The sequence below is a fragment of the Microcaecilia unicolor genome, chromosome 7 (genome assembly GCF_901765095.1).
Source record: "Microcaecilia unicolor chromosome 7, aMicUni1.1, whole genome shotgun sequence".
In the NCBI taxonomy this organism is placed as follows: domain Eukaryota; kingdom Metazoa; phylum Chordata; class Amphibia; order Gymnophiona; family Siphonopidae; genus Microcaecilia; species Microcaecilia unicolor.
The window spans coordinates 180,064,481-180,082,529 of NC_044037.1; the positions used below are offsets into that span (position 1 = coordinate 180,064,481).

An 18,049-nucleotide genomic window follows, 5' to 3' on the forward strand; every position below is an offset into this window, starting at 1 on the left:
CTTAGGCTTACTAGATTTAAGAGCGTACAATATCGCCTGCCACCTGCGATATGTGAGGGATTGGGTTTTCCATACAACTGATTATTGTGATGTAGATTTTGACTGGCAGATTGGGCACCCTTATTTGGGCTTTCTTCTTTATGCCAAAGCACACTGCTTGGCGAAGTCAATCAAGACCCATGTGATGATTCGCCTTGGAATCTATTTCATAAGAGATTTGCTCTTCCGATCCATTGCTCGTGTTACTTACCACTGGTGGGGAATTTAGACTTTCCCCTGGGTTTGGCCCAGGGATGTTTTTCTCTGTGGGAGGAGCAAGGTATAGTCCTGGTGCATAATGTGATTGAGGAGGATGAAACTCAAATACTATCCTTAGAGGCATTAGAAAAGAGTATAACTTGCAATCTTTGGACCGGTACTCTTATGATCAGCTACATCACTTTGTTCCCCACCTATTTTGAACCTCTCGAGTTGCCTTTCTGGAGTCTTCATTTAATAAGAAGTGACTAAAGGTTTGTTGGGCCACTACTATGAAACCTTAAAGAAACTGCTGGGCTCCTGACCCCACTTGGGTGGTGGCAATTTGGGACAGAGATTTTGGATCTTAATCTGCAGAATGCCTTCAGAAAAGTTTGAAAGGAAGTTTGCACCTGGTAGAGAGTGCGCAGTTTCAGGAATTACATTAAAAGTTTCTGATGTGTATGTACATTCTCCCTTTGAGAGCAAAGAAGATAGAATTCCCACAGATGGGACCTGTCCCAAGTGTAGCCATTCGGATGCTTCCTACAATCAGTGGATATGGGACTACACATTATTGGATAGTTTTGGATGGCAGTGTGGGCCCATTTGAGCCATATGCATAACAAACAATGGGTTGCCACTTCACACAATAGCCTCCTGGACAACATGATTGACATTGTGGAGGGCACTCAGATATACAATTTGTTTTTGCAGAAAGCCTCATTGATAGCAAAGTGCTTACTCTTTTATCCTGGATCAAAGATACTGTTCCCTCTTTGATGTTATGGTGCAATCAAATGCATAACCTTTTGATTATGGAATGACTCTCGGTGGACACTCGAGGACACCCAGCAAAGAAATGATTTCTAAAAGTCTGAACACCCTATCTGAACACATTGATCACTCAAGTTTTCTCCTCTATCTTGAATACATTGGATATGTGAGCTCTGTCGGGCTGGAGCTTGGGATTCTGTATGCAGACCATGTCTTGTTACATCTTAGATGTTGGTACTTTTAATATAGGTATAGGGGAGGTTGAGTTGGGGGAGGGTTTTGGGGTGGGTAGGGAGAGGGTTTGGGAAGGAGGGGTGAAAAGATTATTGTCATGCCAATTGCATTGCCTTATCATAAGCCTGATTGCCTTTATATGATTGCTTGTGCATTGTTTGTTGTTCTTGGTCCACATGACAATAAAAATATTTTCACATAAAATTTGTAATTGCGATTAATCACGTGATTAAAGGTATGCTATTTTTTTCCCATGGTAGCTCCTTGTGACTCTGAGCTAGTTACTTAACCCTCCATTGCCCAGAGTCACAAGGAGCTGCAGTGGGGAAAATAAATAAATAAATAAATAACACCTTTAATTGCACAATTAATCATGATTAAATTTTTAATTGAAATGCAACCCTAATTTCTATGAAAAAGGGTCATTTGTCAAATGTGAGTGGAGCTGCCATAACCTTGTTAAGATATATCTTGCCCACCATCTTTGCACTGTCCACTTTTTGATCTATGCAAACTCTTGTGTCTGTGAATGATTTGGTATTTAGCTCTCTACATATGTCCTACTGTCTACTTGTGACCCTTCTCTAGCTAAGTATTTATTCATTATTTCTTCTTTTTCTGTGATTCAATGCTACCTCTGTACTTCTTGTTTTAGTTCAATTATTTTTTATTTTTATCAATCCAAGGCAAATGAAACATACAACCAAGTCATCTGTAGTCTTCATGGCCAAGAATACATACAGTTTTCCCTTTTATATGTAAACCCTTCTTTCCTCCCCATCACCCTTCATTCTGCTGACACATTCATGTAGCCACCTCTGTCGTCCAGCAGCAGATCATAGCAACTTACTCAACCCATACAGCCCAGTTCTTCACACTCACTCAAGCATTTAAAATTATATATTTTTTTGCTCTCACAGGGAGAGACTAAATATAGGGCAGCCACATCTCAAAGAAAGCCTCAAACCATTCACATGCATCAAATTTAAATGTGTAACAGTGTAGAGGTAGAGGTCTAGTGAATGTTACATCAAAAAGAATATCCAATTTTCTTTACTTTTCTTGAGACACTTGGAGCCAGCAACTCCTGGAAACTAGTTTTCAATGTGAAGAAAAGAGTTTATCCTAACGTCTTGTTTTCTAGCCTCCAAACTTCGCCTCGGATGCATTCGGATTTTCTGACTACTGATGCAGGTGTTGTTGCCAAAACATGGTCCATATTGGGTCCCTGAATCTTGCAACCTTCTTCCAAAATCCCTGAACTACTGGGCATCTCCAAAAGCTATGCATTAAGGTTCCGCTGTCCTCATTACACTCGATAAATGTATTCTCTCCTAGTAATCCTACCCTATGTGCCCATCACTGATTAGAATTAGAATTTATTATTTCTAATCCACTTTTATCTAGGGTGGAGTGCAGCCCAACATACATATAATAACAACCACAAACATTTAACACATACAAACAGTCAAAAAAGCAGAAATACATTTTCAGCAAACACTACTCAAAATTCTTATGGTTCCAAACAAGGCACTCTAATTCAGGCAGGCATATAATAGGCCTGACATATTCTCTCAAATGCTTTTTAAATATTGGCAGTTGAATTTCATTTTGCAGTTTATTTCACTCCAGTGGGCTGATAATGGAAAAGACACCAGTTCATGTCACTTCCGAGCATAATCACTAAAGAGCAGGCACTACAAGTTCACTCTTCTCCAAAGATCTTAAGCTTACCAGAGAAATGATTATACTTCTCAAAGAATGATTCACTTAGTCAGGCCTCCTACTTCTCTGAACGTATGCCTCAAAAGAGTGGTGGTGATCTTCACATGCCTTTCAGCCTGACACTTACCCTCTAGCAATGTGACAGCATTCAGGGTCGGAGTCCCAAAGAGGCCCCATATCAACGAATTTCAGGAGCAGTTGCCACCCCCAGCCCCCAGAATAGTATCATCTGAGTCAAGTTTCAAGTTTATTAAAAATTTGCTATACTGCCATAGAGGAGCCTATCAAGACAGAATAATTAGCAAAGTAGATATAAACTACAATAAGGACAGGAAAGGAGAGTAAGGTAGCTGAAGGAAAGGGAAGAGTGGAGAGAGCTGTACAGAGAAGCTAACAGACTAGATGGATAGTCTGCTAGTCCAGCGCTGTTGTACTTAGTGGTCCTCTCCCAGTTGAGGGGCGATGGAGGGTGAGTCATGAGCCATAAACATCAAGAAACATAAATGTCTTGAGTGTGGACTTGAATTTTTCCACTGAGGGTTCCAGACACAGGTCAGTGGGAAGGGTATTCCATAGGGTGGGGCCTGTAGCACTGAAGATCTTATTCCAAATAATCAAAAGGTGGATAACACAAAATGAGGGAACCTGGAGGTGGTTATGATGAGATGAGCAGAAATCCCTGGAGGGTTGGTAGGATAACAACATCTGTGATAAATAAGAGGGGCATCCTGAGTGGTACATTTTATGGACCTGAAGAAGTATCTTATAGGAGATTTGATGGGACACTAGATGCTCAGCTTAAAGAGTGGAGTACATGATTGGATTGCCTGAAACTGTTATTAAGTGCACTGCTGATTTCCGTACTTGTTGGAGCTTGTAGATGTCTTTGTGTCTAGTCCCTTTGAGAAGGATGTTACAATAATCCAGGCTGCAAGTCACTAGTGAATGGATGAGAGCAGAATCGAGAAGAGGCAGGGGACAGAATAAATCATTTTCAGTTTGAAAAAGCAGTTCATACATATGAAATGTGCTGACCAAAAGATGGGGTGCTGTCTAAGGTTACCCCCAGAATCCATATTGACTGAGTCAGGGAGATTGGAGTGCCTGCCATAAGAATAGGTGCAGCAGGAGGGTGTAAGTTAGTATGTTCAAAGAGGGTGCTCTTACATTTCTCTGGGTTTATATTCTGCTAACTAGAGTAGAGCCAATTTGAAATCTGGTCTAGTTTGCGGTGAAGTATGCTAATAGCCTGGACATCATCAGGGTGGAAATGCTCCAGAATTTGGCTATTGTCCACATAGGCAAAAAGGGTTAGACTGAGAGACTTTATAAAGGTAAGTATGCGGGAAAGGAAAACATTAGAAAGCAGGGCAGCCAGCATGGATACTTGGGGGACTTTGCAAGTCAAATATATGGGGTTATTTGAGAAATGTCTAAGTTGTACACTGAGTGAAAGAAGAGGGAATTTCATCTCATAGATGCTTATTTTATTCTTTTTTTTATTATTATTCCTGTACAGAATACCAGCCTTGGCAAAATAATTCCTCTACAGAAATGGCCTCTGCAAGTCAACTGGGAGATAGGAAGAAAGAAGAAAAAGAGGTAGTGCTACCAAGAAGCTTGATAATGTTGGTGTTTACCAGTATTTTGACACTCATAAGTACTGCCATACTGGGACAGTCCAAAGGTCTGGAGCATTTATTCAACTGGATAACTGATGATTTCACTGCATTGATCTTAATATAGTCCAGGTTTAACTCATAATTACTTTTCAAGATGGTCACAAGCAATGGTCTTTTCTGGGTTAACACATGTGCAAAACCCTTATAACTGTCCTGTGGCCTGATTGAATTCTAGAGCGGATTCACTCTCTCATTGTATTTTATTACCATCCGGGCTAGACTCCTTATAACTGTCTTCTCCCTTCGGGCTGCCATCATGAAAGTCTCACCTCAGCCATGGGTAGACTGCAGGCAACCAAGGACAATCTTTTCCCCCTGAACTTCCCTTTTATAACCTCTGAGCTCCTCCCAGGTCCTCCTGTCACTCCCCTAGTGACTTGTTACCCAGGGCTCACTCTATCATAAATCTAAAACAAACCAAGGGGTTACACTTATACAATCAGCCAATACACCCTATATCTGTAAATCAGTGTTTATAATCTCAATCAAATCCTCCACTTTTCTTGTGGTACCTTTCTGTGAATTAGCTGCCGTTTAAATTACCTTCTCTTCAAAATATCGTGCAAAATCATTAGCTGTCAGTATTTGGTTACTTGAACTGGCAAAAAGCCATAAGCTCTTTCACTAATGGAAAGAACACTTGTGAATTTTTATCCCTGTCTAAGAATTCTAGTCATAAAAAGTTTTTCAATTATAATACTTTTTTAAATAACTGTTTACCTGTTTCCACCATTCTTGTTCATATTTTCCATCACCTCTCAAAGGGCTTTTATTAAGCTGCTTCAGCGATTCCCGCACAGCAAATGAGAAAGTCCATAGGAATTGAATGGGTTTCCTCTCATTTACCGTACCAGGAATTGCCTGCATGGCTTAGTAAAAGAGGCCCAAAATACCTACACATCTGTTTTATAAGTTTTAGCTCCTTGGTATACCAATAAGAAGACCAAACCTTTTTTTTTGTTGCGTTACCTTAATTGTAATATCTGCTCCTAGAGTTCGGCCTGTTTGCATTATGTGGTATATACTGAGAATCTAATCTATGTACTACTGTCTCCCAGGATTCCTCTTCCTTCATTTTCTCTCTATTTATCTTTATAATACCTAATCATTTTTTAACATCTTTTTACTCTGGTTTAAATGCACCATAAAATCAAAGGACTGGAGTACTTGACCAGTCTGTTGTCTGAAAGGATGCTACTGCTATAATTATTATATTGATCATTTTTTATAGTGTTATAACCTGCTCAATATGGACATATACTGAACAGTGTGGGTGCAATTACGTTCCTGACCCAGAGAATTAGCAATCTAAGCATGTACCTTAGGCAATAGGAATGAGTGACTTATCCAAGGTCACAAGGCCTCTCACAGAGGAAAAGCAGGTTTTGGCTTTCTTGGTTCCCAGTCTGCTGTTCTAATCACTAGGCTATTCTTCCCACCATATTTTTACAACAAGTTGTGTTATATTTACAAATAGCAACATATTATGCTTAATAAATCCTGTTCTAATGGAAGTATGTTCAGTCAGTCAAGCCAAGAGCTCCTGCCCGTCTTCATTAACAAAGAAGTTGTTTCCAGATTTCTTCAGCATTGCAATAATTATCTTTAGATTTTTGAATTGATCTAGTGCATGCATATTCCAAACCAACACTGTATCTAAGCCGTTTGAGGGGGCATACTAGGATTATTCCAGTGACTAGTAATTGTAAAAGCTGTTTTGCTCTACATACCCCCAAACGTGTATTTTCTTCAGTCTTATAGGCATTTTACATAAGGATCCACATTTAGTGAGCCTTTTGTAAAATAACTCTGCACATTGTGAATGTTTAGACCGGGGCATTTCTTTTTCTACATAGGCAACCCTTTGCAATATTTGGCTTTACAGCAGCAAATTCACTGGCACCAGGGAGCATTGATGCCAGACATTGGAGGAAGCATTGGTATCAATTCTATGCATGGTGCCGAGAGCTCTGGGGCACCAAAGATTTCACTGGTCCCCGAGAAGCGTTGGCACCAGGAGAACTGCTCCCCTTCTATACAGGAGTTGCCGATGCATGGATTTCCACACAGCCAGGAACGGGCACCTGCTTCAACCTCACAAATTTATCAGCCTACACTAGCACCCCAGCCTTTCCCGATGTTGGCCCTTGATGAGCGCCTCTAGGCCTTGCTCCCTGAGCTTTTGGCAGGGTTCTTGTAGTGTGCATCAGTGTCTGGGGTACTTGCGCCAGTCCTGCCTCTTGCTACAGTCCTGCATGGCTATCAGCCTGTGGTGAAGTCTCTGACACCATTGCTGCTTGCAGTCTCGGTGTTGACTGCCATCCATGCTGGCACACCCTCGACATTGTGGAGGAAGCTTCACCGGAGTCGAGGCAAGAGCTGACATCTCAACGCCCCAATGTCCCTCTCAGGGTCATGGTACCTTTATATTGCGGCAGGCTTAGTCTACCCTCCCATGAGAAAATCTTGGCCAACATTGGTGAGAAGCGCTTATGGGACTCAGAAAAGGATCCATGGTACTTCTCGGAGGATGAGTCTTATGGTATTCCCATCTAATCCCTTCCCTCCACATTAAAGGAGGAAGTCTCCACTTGAGAGCCTTTCCTTTCCCTCTTTTGTAAAGGAGATGCTGGCTGTTGTTTGAATTCCTTTGGAAGTGGAGGTCGAGGTCTTGGCCCAGGGAGGCTGTAATGGTACAGAACTGGGAGACCCCTCTATCGGTACTTTTCCTCCCCAAGAAGATTGACATTATGTACCAGATTCAGTCTGGGTTTGATAGGCCTTAGTTGCCTCATCATTCCCTGGTGGTGGAATCCACACTCAAAAGAGCCAGGAGTTTGAGATTATGCTTCGGTGCCCCCTGTTAGATGTTAGAACACTGGATTCTTTGGGGCGGAGGATGTGTCAGGCCTCCATGCTCATCTCCCATATCCAATCATACCAGTTCTACACTAGCCTGTACTTGCAGTCCTTGGTGCGCAGTATGTCTGATTTGGCAGACTCTCCCACCAGAGCAGGCTGAATCTCTTTGCCAGCTGGTTAAGCAGCAGAAGACATGTCGTAAGTTCATGGCCAGGGGCACCTATGACACTTTTGATGTGGCCTCTAGGATCTCTGCCCAGAGTATAGCAATGTGCAGACTCTCATGGCTGTGTGTCTCTGACTTGGACTCGGTGGTCCTGCCACGTGCTGGGGACGGAAGGAGGAAGAGGTCGCTGACCTCATTAAGAAGGACACTGATACTATTGATTCTCTCTCCCGACGGGTGCCTTCTGCACCTGCCTCCTCCTCTAAGGAACATTTTGACAAGTCAAGGAGAAGTATTTATTACTCTGAGGCATAGGTACACCTCGCCAGTCCCAGCTCGCTCAGTCTCCTCATCAACAGCATGCGTCTAAGGCCCAGATGGCTCCCCAGTCAAAGCAGAGGGCAAGCTTTTGACTGACTCCAGCAGAGCATAGCTGTTGTAAAAATGACTGTCGTAGATGACTTACCGGTTGGGGGAGGCTGAAGTTTTACCAAGAAAGGTGGCCCCTTGTAACTTCTGACCGGTGGGTTCTTCAAATAGTCTGTCTTGGTTAAGCCCTGCATTGGCTTCAGAGACCACCTGTTTGGCCACCTAAGATCATCAGAAACTATCACTCCCAAGTCCTTCTCTCCTTTTATGCACAGAAGTACTGCATCCCTCTCCCCCCCACCCCAGCATAAGGGCTGTCTGGTAAGGTTTGTCTTTTTGCAGATTATATGAATATCTGTAATAGGGTGTGGCTAGCAGGAAGAGGGATCTAGTGAAGCTTGAAGAATGGTCTTGAATTTGGCAGCTAAGATTTAATCTTAAAAAATGCAGGGTCATACATTTGGACTGCAAAAGCTTGAGGGATCAGTACAGTACAGGGAGTGAAGTACTTTTGTGCACAAAAGAAGAGTAGGACATGTTACAGTACCTTGTATATGTGGGTGTAACTGGAAATATATTACAGTTGTTCTTTATCATCCTGCTAGACCAGTCCAGATGGTTAAGTCCTACTACCAGCAGATAGAGGTAGAGATTCTGAACTGTTCCAGTGACATCACCAATATAAAGGATGGTATTCCCTGTGACTCTTCAGTATTTCTCTACCTCCAGCAGATGGTGAGGTCTGGGCTGGTACAGTAGGATCTTTAGGTAGGCTTGACTCCCCAGGATGCAGTCCTGTATCCTCAAGGTAGTCCTTGGGCTAGTGTAATTCCTGGGGCAGTGATTCCCTAACTTGGTCCTGGAGACACCCCAACTAGTCAAGTTTTCAGGATGTTCACAATATTCTTGAGAGAGATATACATGCACTGCCTCTGCTGTATGCAAATCTTTCGCATGAATATTCATTGTAGATATCCTGAGAACATGACTGGCTGGGGTGCTTCTGGGACCAGGTGTGGGAACTACTGTCCTGGGGTTTGGACAATGGCCCTTACCTCCAGTTGAGCTTGAAAGTTGTTGTCCTCTGTAGCCCTTAGCTTTAGCTCAAAGGCTCTATCTTGGTGTGGCTAGTTGCCATAGGTCCCAGCAAGCCACAAGGGTTGTAGGTTGACTCTTCAATCCCCTTTGGTTACCCCTGCAGTTCTCTAGAGACTGAAAAATTTGGAGTTGCTGCAAAACTGGTTTGAAGTAATGCAGTTAAAACTGAGTATGTCCAAAACAGAGTTGTTATGGGTATCTGATCTGGTGTGTAGGCCCACATTGTGTCTTAAGTGGAATGATTTTATTTACTCTATATTTATCGAAATTTTAAAAATGTACATCAAATCACAGCAGATTCAGTCATAAATAGTAATTAAATTGTTAGATACCCCTCACTTTGTGTTTTCATGATATTGCATTTTTGCTGTCTGTGATTTGATTTTGACTTAGTTTATTTGTATCAAAATTAGTTATGCAAAAATAAATGCATAATAAAGAAGTGTATATCCTTTGTTTGTGTCTACAGGTTGGGGATGTATACAGGATGATAGCAGAGCCTCGTGGATACTGTGTGATCATTAATAATGAAGATTTTAAGGGTCTTGGTAAAAGGAAAGGAACACAAAAGGATGTAGGTATGAAATCTGCACAAATTACAAAACTTTACCACTACAACCAAAGAAGAGAATAAAACAGAGAAACATATGCATTAAAAATATTTGTTTATTATCATTTATACTAGGAGGAATACCAAATAATAGATAGCTACTAGATTGAAAAACTAGAAAAAAACCCAACCAACCAAAAAAACAAACAAAACAAAAACACAAAGAGAGGGGTTAAAACCTTTGATACAAACAATAGCTTTTTCTGAAGTACTACCTACCTTTGGAAAAGGAGAGAAAAGATTGCAAAGTACTGAGAATTTCAATAGCTGGCTCAAAGCCTGGTGTCACCAAGAAGGATTTAGGTACATAGGAGGATGGGGCAATACATGGAAAAACAAAAGACTATACTGTAACGATGGGCTGCATCTCAATGTGGCAGGAAAAAAAATCCTTGGGGAGAAATTCAGACAATATATTTCTAGGCATTTAAACTAGAAGGCGGGGGTGGCATATGGAGGCAGTTCACTTCAAGTGGTCACTCCCAGCTAAAGCTAAAGACAAGATGCGTCAGTAGAAAAGAAAGTAATGAAAACAACAATCTTAGCAAATCACTTCTTACCAACATAGCAGGATGTGAGACTAAACAAGAAACTAAACAGAAGATTAAAATTCCACTGAAATGTAGATGGAAAGCGATGACCACAAATGCTCGCAGGTCTAAGCAATAACGTTCATGACCTTCAAGCCCTGATGTTGGAGGCAGACTTAGACATTGTTGCGATCATGGAGACATGGCTCAATGGTTCCCATGAATGGGATGCAAACATACCAGACTATAATCTATTTAGGAAGGATAGAGATGGTTGTAAAGGTGGAGGAGTAGCTCTGTATGTGAGAAATGATATCGCAGTGACTGAAATGACAGAGACCTGGGGAAAGGAAGAAGCTATATGGATCACCTTAAAAAGAGATGATAGAACCTCTGTCCACGTTGGTGTTGTCTACAGACCTCCGACACAATTGGAGGAACTAGATAAAGATCTGATCACAGATATTCAAAAGTTGGGAAAGAAGAGAGAGGTGCTGTTGCTGGGAGATTTCAATCTGCCGGATGTAGATTGGAAGGTCCATCTGCGGAATCAGAAAGAAGTAGAGAGATCGTGGATGCTTTTCAAAGTGCTCTGCTCAGACAAATGGTGACGGAATCCATGAGGGCGGGAGCGATGCTGGATCTGGTGCTCACAAATGGGGATAGTGTGTCAAATGTCCGAGTGGGTGCCCACCTGGGCAGCAGTGACAATCAAACAGTTTGGTTTGATATGACAGCTGAAGTGGAGGGTGGCCACTCAAAACTCAAACTTCTGGATTTCAAGCATACTGACTTTACTAAAATGGGGGAATACCTGAGGAAGGAGCTGAGGGGCTGGGAGGACATAAGAGAAGTGGAAGGACAGTGGTCCAGGCTGAAAGAAGCTATAAATATGGCCACAAACCTTTATGTAAGGAGAGCAAATAAAAGCAAGAGAAAAAGGAAACCGATATGGTTCTCCAAGCAAGTGGCTGAGAAAATAAAGGCTAAAGAGTTGGCGTTCCTGAAATACAGAAAAACTCAAGAAGAGGAACACGGAGAGGAATACCAGATGAAACTGAAAGAAGCCAAGAGAGAGATACGTCTGGCGAAAGCGCAAGCGGAAGAACAAATGACTAGAAATGTAAGGAGGGGTGACAAAAATTTCTTCAGGTATATTAGTGAAAGGAGGAAGACTAAAAAGGAAATTGTGAGACTGAAAGATGCTGCAAACCGCTATGTAGATAATGATGAAGAAAAAGCAAATTTGCTAAATAGATACTTTTGTTCTGTTTTCACAGAAGAAAATCCTGGAGAAGGATCACGATTGACTGGCAAAAGTACATATGAGAATGGAGTGGATATAGCACCGTTCATGGAAGAGAGTGTGTATGAACAACTTGAAAATCTAAAGGTGGACAAAGCCATGGGACCGGACGGGATCCACCCCAGGATATTGAAGGAGCTCAGAGAGGTCCTGGCGGGTCCTCTTAAAGATTTGTTTAATAAATCCTTGGAGACGGGAGAGGTTCTGTGGGATTGGAGAACAGCGGACGTGGTCCCTCTTCACAAAAGTGGTGATAGGGAAGAAGCTGAAAACTACAGGCCGGTAAGCCTCACTTCGGTTATTGGAAAAGTAATGGAAGCAATGCTGAAGGAAAGGATAGTGAATTTCCTGGAAGCCAATAAGTTACAATTTCCGAGTCAACATGGTTTTACCAAACGTAAATCGTGCCAAACGAATCTCATTGAATTCTTTGACTGGGTGACAGGGGAATTGAATCATGGTCGTGCTATAGACGTAATCTACTTAGATTTCAGCAAAGCTTTTGACATGGTTCCCGACAGGAGGCTCTTGAATAAACTTGAGAGGCTGAAGATAGGACCCGACATGCTGAACTGGATTAGGAACTGGTTGATGGACAGACACCAGAGGGTGGTGGATAATGGAATTCGCTCAGATGAGGGAAAGGTGAGTAGTGGAGTGCCTCAGGGATCGGTGCTAGGGCCGATTCTGTTGAATATATTTGTGAGTGACATTGCTGAAGGGTTAGAAGGTAAAGTTTGCCTTTTTGCGGATGATACTAAGATTTGTAACAGAGTGGACACCCAGGAGGGAGTGGAAAACATGAAAAAGGATCTGCAGAAGCTAGAAGAATGGTCTAAGGTTTGGCAATTAAAATTCAATGCAAAGAAATGCAAAGTGATGCACTTAGGGAGTAGAAATCCATGGGAGACGTATGTGTTAGGCGGTAAGAGTCTGATATGTACGGACGGGGAGAGAGATCTTGGGGTGATAGTATCTGAAGATCTGAAGGCAACGAAACAGTGTGACAAGGCGGTGACTGTAGCTAGAAGGTTGCTAGGATGTATAGAGAGAGGTGTGACCAGCAGAAGAAAAGATGTGTTGATGCCCCTGTATAAGTCATTGGTGAGGCCCCACCTGGAGTATTGTGTTCAGTTTTGGAGGCCATATCTTGCTAAGGATATAAAAAGAATTGAAGCGGTGCAAAGAAAAGCTACTAAAATGGTATGGGATTTGTGTTACAAGACGTATGAGGAGGGACTTGCTGACCTGAACATGTATGCCCTGGAGGAAAGGAGAAACGGGTAATATGATACAGACGTTCAAATATTTGAAAGGTATTAATCTGCAAATGAACCTTTTCCATAGATAGAAAGGTGGTAGAACTAGAGGACATGAAATGAGATTGAAGGGGAGCAGACTCAAGAAAAATGTCAGGAAGTATTTTTTCACAGAGAAAGTGGTGGATACTTGGAATGCCCTCCTGCGAGAGGTGGTGGATGAAAACGGTAACAGAATTCAAGCATGCGTGGGATAAACATAAAGGAATCCTGTTCAGAAGGAATGGATCCTCAGAAGCTTAGCGGAGATTGGGTGGCAGAGCCGGTGGTAGTAGGCGGGGCTAGTGGTTGGGAGGTAGGGCTAGTGCTGGGCAGACTTCTACGTTCAAGGTCAGGTATACACATAAAGTAGCACATATGAGTTTATCTTGTTGGGCAGACTGGATGGACTGTACAGGTCTTTCTCTGCCGCCTCTGCCGTCATCTACTATGTTACTGTGTTACAAAGGGATTTATCTTTTCCTTATCTTGTTTCCAGAATATTGATTCATTTGACCCTCAGTCTGTTGCAGGGGTGGGCAACCTTGATCCACGAGGGCCACAATCCAAGATTTCCGCGATGAATATGCATCAGATTGATTTGTGTATACTGCTTCTATTGTATGCAAATAGATCTCAATCATATTCATTGTGGAAATCTTGAAAACATGACTGCGTTGTGGCCCTCGAGGACCATGGTTGCCCATCCTTGGTCTATTGTCTTATCACTGGATCTCATAAGAACACCCAAAAGGCTCACTTGTATACACAAAACCGGCACTGTGTATGTGTAATTAGCTCATCCACTTATCACTCTTACCATTTTGCATTCCTGCCTGCATTCCAATTTGCTCCACTCTTCCTCAAGAATCTTCTGTGCCCTTTCCAAGGTCTTACCTGGTACTTTCTTCCATTTTGTCTGTCTAGCACAGAGTGAGATGATTAAGATTTTATGTTGCTGTAAAGAACAAATGTCATATCTAGCATAATGGCAATCATTTAGCAAACTAGCCACTCTCATAAGATTTGGAAAACATGGAAAGTTATGGAGGATGTGTATCTTAGAAAGGGTTTTCCTTGGACATGGAGGCCAAAGCCTGAATAGGCAGAGAGACTAAATAATTTTCTCTGAAGATATGTGAGAGAGGACAAATGAAACATTCTCAGAATTCAGCGTGGCTTAGGAGGGTTATATTTTATAAACCTTTCTTAATGTAAAACAGTGATTTACATGCAGAAATAGGGACTTATAAAATATGAAATTATGAGGCAATACACAGAGCTGTTCCCCAGGGCAGAAGTTGAGCAGAGAGTGGCATTGCGAGACACATACATGCAGGGGCGGATTGACCATTCGAACAACCAGACAGTGCTTGAGAGCTCAGAGCAGTTGGGGGGGGGGGGGGGTCAGTAACTCCTCCCCACATGACTGACACCTGTCTTCCCTACATCCCTAAGTCTGGTACTTCTCTTCTCTCTCACCCGCTCCAGCATCAGCCCTGTCTCTGACACTTCTCCACTCCTGCGTTTGCCTCAAAAGTTCCTTTCTCCATACAGAATCCTGGCATAGGCTGTCTGCCGTTGACCAGAACCTTCTATCTGCAGTGGCCTGCCCCTTTCTGATATAACTTCCTGCTTCTGCAAGGGCAGGCTGCAGCAGAGAGAAGGTTATAGTCAGTGGCAGACAGCCTATGCCAGGACCCTGTACGAAAAAAAGGACTTGTAAGTTAATTTTTTTTTTTTGGGGGGGGGGAGGGGAGAGCTGAACCTGGGGATGGAGGAGAGGAAAGAGGGGGAGATGTTTGCCTCCAAAGTTAGAGGGATGTTGGACCTAGGGAATGGAGGAAGGGAGGCAGAGATGTTGGACCCTGTTGTGGGGGAGAGGCAGAGATGGTGCACCTAGAGGGAGGGAGAGGTAGAGATGGTCCACCTGGGGAAGGAAGAAAGAACTAGAGGGAGAGAGATGTTGCATCTGGGGGGTGGGAGGGAAGAAAGGTGTTGGATCTGGAGAGGAGGGAGGGGGAGAGATGTGGGAGGGGCCCAGATCCCCGTCAGTCTGCCCCTGCATGCATGTGCTATAAATTACACACATACCCATGCAAGCTCAGAAAGAAAAGCCTTGAAGCAAGAGTAGCTCTGTGCAGGAGCTTTCAGATAGGCTGTTTTATAAAGGCACAGACTGGATGGACCGTACAGGTCTTTATCTGCCATCATTTACTATGTTACTATGTTATGTTACATAGACTCATATGCTGCCTTTTTAAATAGGTGCAACATGTGCCTATGACCTTTGCCTAGAGGCACACCAAGCCGGTCTGGTTTTCAAGATATTTCATTGAATATACATGAGATGTATTTGCATACAATGGAAGCAGTGTATGCAAATGTGGCTCATGCATATTCATTGTGGCTATCTTGAAAACCAGACTAGCCTGGGGTTCCCCAAAGGCTAGGTTGAGAAGCCCTGATCAAAGATGCCTGTTATAAAACTGTCTTCTTAGAGGGCAATTCAAGCAGCACAAGACTGAGTGCCTCTATTTAGGTGCCCCAAGAGTGCATGGTAGCAGCTTTTCTATAATGGAACTCAGGTGCTTACTGTAGGTTCTGTTATAGAATACCAGTTTAACCCAGTATTGATGCACCTAACATTTAGCCATAGAGCTATTGTATATGCGGCTCAGGGACAAGCATCAGTGGCATCAAAACACCTCTTTGGTTGGTAAAGCCAGTTCTGCCCCAGATCCACCCCCAACTCTCACCGCTGATTTTAATGTCATTTTTTCTCCCATACTGGGATCACAAACTTTTCCCTCTCAACCCCCCTCCAAACAGTCCAGCATTTCCCTTTCCCCTCCCTACCACCTTCCCCGACAGTCAATCATCTCTCCTTTCTCTCCCTCTTCCTCTGTATCCAGCATCTGCCTCTTTTCTCTTCCACTTACTAGTCCCACTGCCAATGGTGCTGTCCCTCTTCCTAAGGGATAAGGAAAGAAGATTCAACATTGGCATGAGGCCTAGAAGAGCAGGCCTGCACTGTGTGACCTGCCCTCCCCCGGACTTCCTTTCAAGGGGCTGGGCAGGACATGACAGTACTTTAGTGTGAGCCTGTCTAAACCCCACAGTGGTGCTGAATCCACTTTGTTTCATCTCTGGAAGGGGGAGCGTGGCAGCGGCAGCAGGAGGAGGAAGAGAAGCAGAGGTAAGATGCTCCACTTCTGTTCCCATCACCGTTGCCATAGGCAGATGCCTAGTCTGCAGTAGCCAGTGGGTTAGGCTTGGTCGAAATTTTAGTGAGACTTTGACCTTTGTGGCCCGCCGTATTCCGATATCTATGGTCCGTCCATGCCCCACCCTCATGTATGCCCCCCTTGTAAATACACACTATGGGCCCTTAGTGTGTGCTGATGGAATAAATGTTTGCTAAATGCTAAGAAACCCATTTTATACCTTTGGGCTTCTTAGCATTTAGGGTGCACTAAGCTTTAATAAAAGTGCCCCTATGTAAGTTAAGCAGGTATTTACAAAATAGCACTTAGGCAGTATTATGGCATATATGTACTTATATGCTAGTATTCTAAATATTTACATACACACTGGGCACATAAATGTTAGCGCCTAGTTTTTAGAATTGCCTTTGTATTGTCCAGTTAATTGAAAGTAATAATATTATTATTTGTGCTGCAGTTTTAGCAGATATATACAAAACTGTAGACATGCATAGTAGACAATCCCTGCTTTTGAAAACTTAAATCTAGTAAAAACATACAGAAAAAAAACATATTGGGAGGGTGGCCTTTGAGTTAAAAAAGTGATGTCAGCCTCAAGGGGTGTGGACTATCAAAAACATGGTGAATTAGTGTACACAGAGAGTATCTGCAATTGCTGCAGAGAACATCAATTTTGTCAATATACAAAAAGATTGTAAAACGGACCATCTGTAGGTAAATCAAAGTACAGTAGCTGCACAAATGATCAAAATGTATCACACATGCTGATATAGTTTTATGGATAATACCAAATTGCTGTACAAATTTGTACAAAATTGTACAAATTCAACATGGTAGCAATATTTTACAGTTATGGAAATATGTAGCCAAAGAAGTTTAGTAGCCAGTGATGATTTGAAAACTGGCTCAATTGCCAAATTGCATAATTTTCCATTCAGTTGTGGTTCGCTTCCACAGGTAGTGCATAGATCTTTATTTATTTATTTATTTATGTATTTATGCATGCACATTCTTGTATCCCACTGTCATCAAAAAACAAGTTTCAGTTCAAAGTGGCTTACAATTTACATTTTGGTGGAGTTACAATCATGCTTTGCAGTGTGGGACGACATCTTTAGTTCGTGTGGTTATTCAAGAGTTTATGAGGAAATACATTAGACGAGGAGAAGGCATTTGTGGCTTTTGTCATTTTTGTTATGTTTTGGAGTTATTACCATATCTTCCTGGCTTCACAGCCCCTGGGTTGCTACTGAGCAACCCACTATGGAGGTTTGCTCAGTAGCAACAACCACATGGACTGCATGATGGCACCAATCACTGGTTTCCACACTAACTGTACTAACCGATGTTGCACGCTTATTGCACCCACTTGTATTACACAGTGGTGATATTCAGCTGTGTTTTCGCAATGGTAGTAATCATCTATGGGCAGCATCCAGCTCTTGCACAGGATAGCATTCTTCCAGATTGTATTGTTGCAGCAACCAGCTTGGCTGCACATTGCTGCAGCCATCTCTGTTGTTCTCCTAAAGCAGCTGCCGGTCTAGCAGTCCTGTAGTGTCTATCTATGTGGTTTTGCTATCACCACCTCTGTTGTGTAGTTGCAACAGTCATTGTTTTGCATGCCTGCAATAACTGGGTAGTTTCCATAGTTGCAACAACCACTGGTACTACTAGCTTAAGCAACTGCCTCTTTTCCTTGCCTGTAACAACCACCTGGGTCACAGTATTGGTAATTCATGGATGTGACAACCATCTGTCTTATACAATTGCACAATCAGCTGCATTTGTGTGCTGAAATTGCTGAAGTTTGTTTTTATATTACTAGTCTTTTTACCACCTCCCCAAATTAATACTCACCAGCCACCCACAATTTAGACAGATAAAAGACTAGGAAGGCCACATGTATGAGAAAAGCAATTATTTAA

The 18,049-nt window shown here is 42.6% G+C and overlaps 1 protein-coding gene across 1 annotated transcript in view; it reads left to right on the forward strand.

Moving 5' to 3' along the window:
* The window catches only part of LOC115474270 (caspase-8-like), a 104,181-nt gene that overhangs the window by 65,714 nt on the left and 20,418 nt on the right, over nt 1-18,049 (forward strand). The window contains exons 6-7 of the mRNA XM_030209666.1: nt 4,493-4,575; nt 9,620-9,728. Of these exons, the coding sequence (XP_030065526.1) occupies nt 4,493-4,575; nt 9,620-9,728 (192 nt within the window). The remainder of the gene's footprint in view (nt 1-4,492; nt 4,576-9,619; nt 9,729-18,049) is intronic.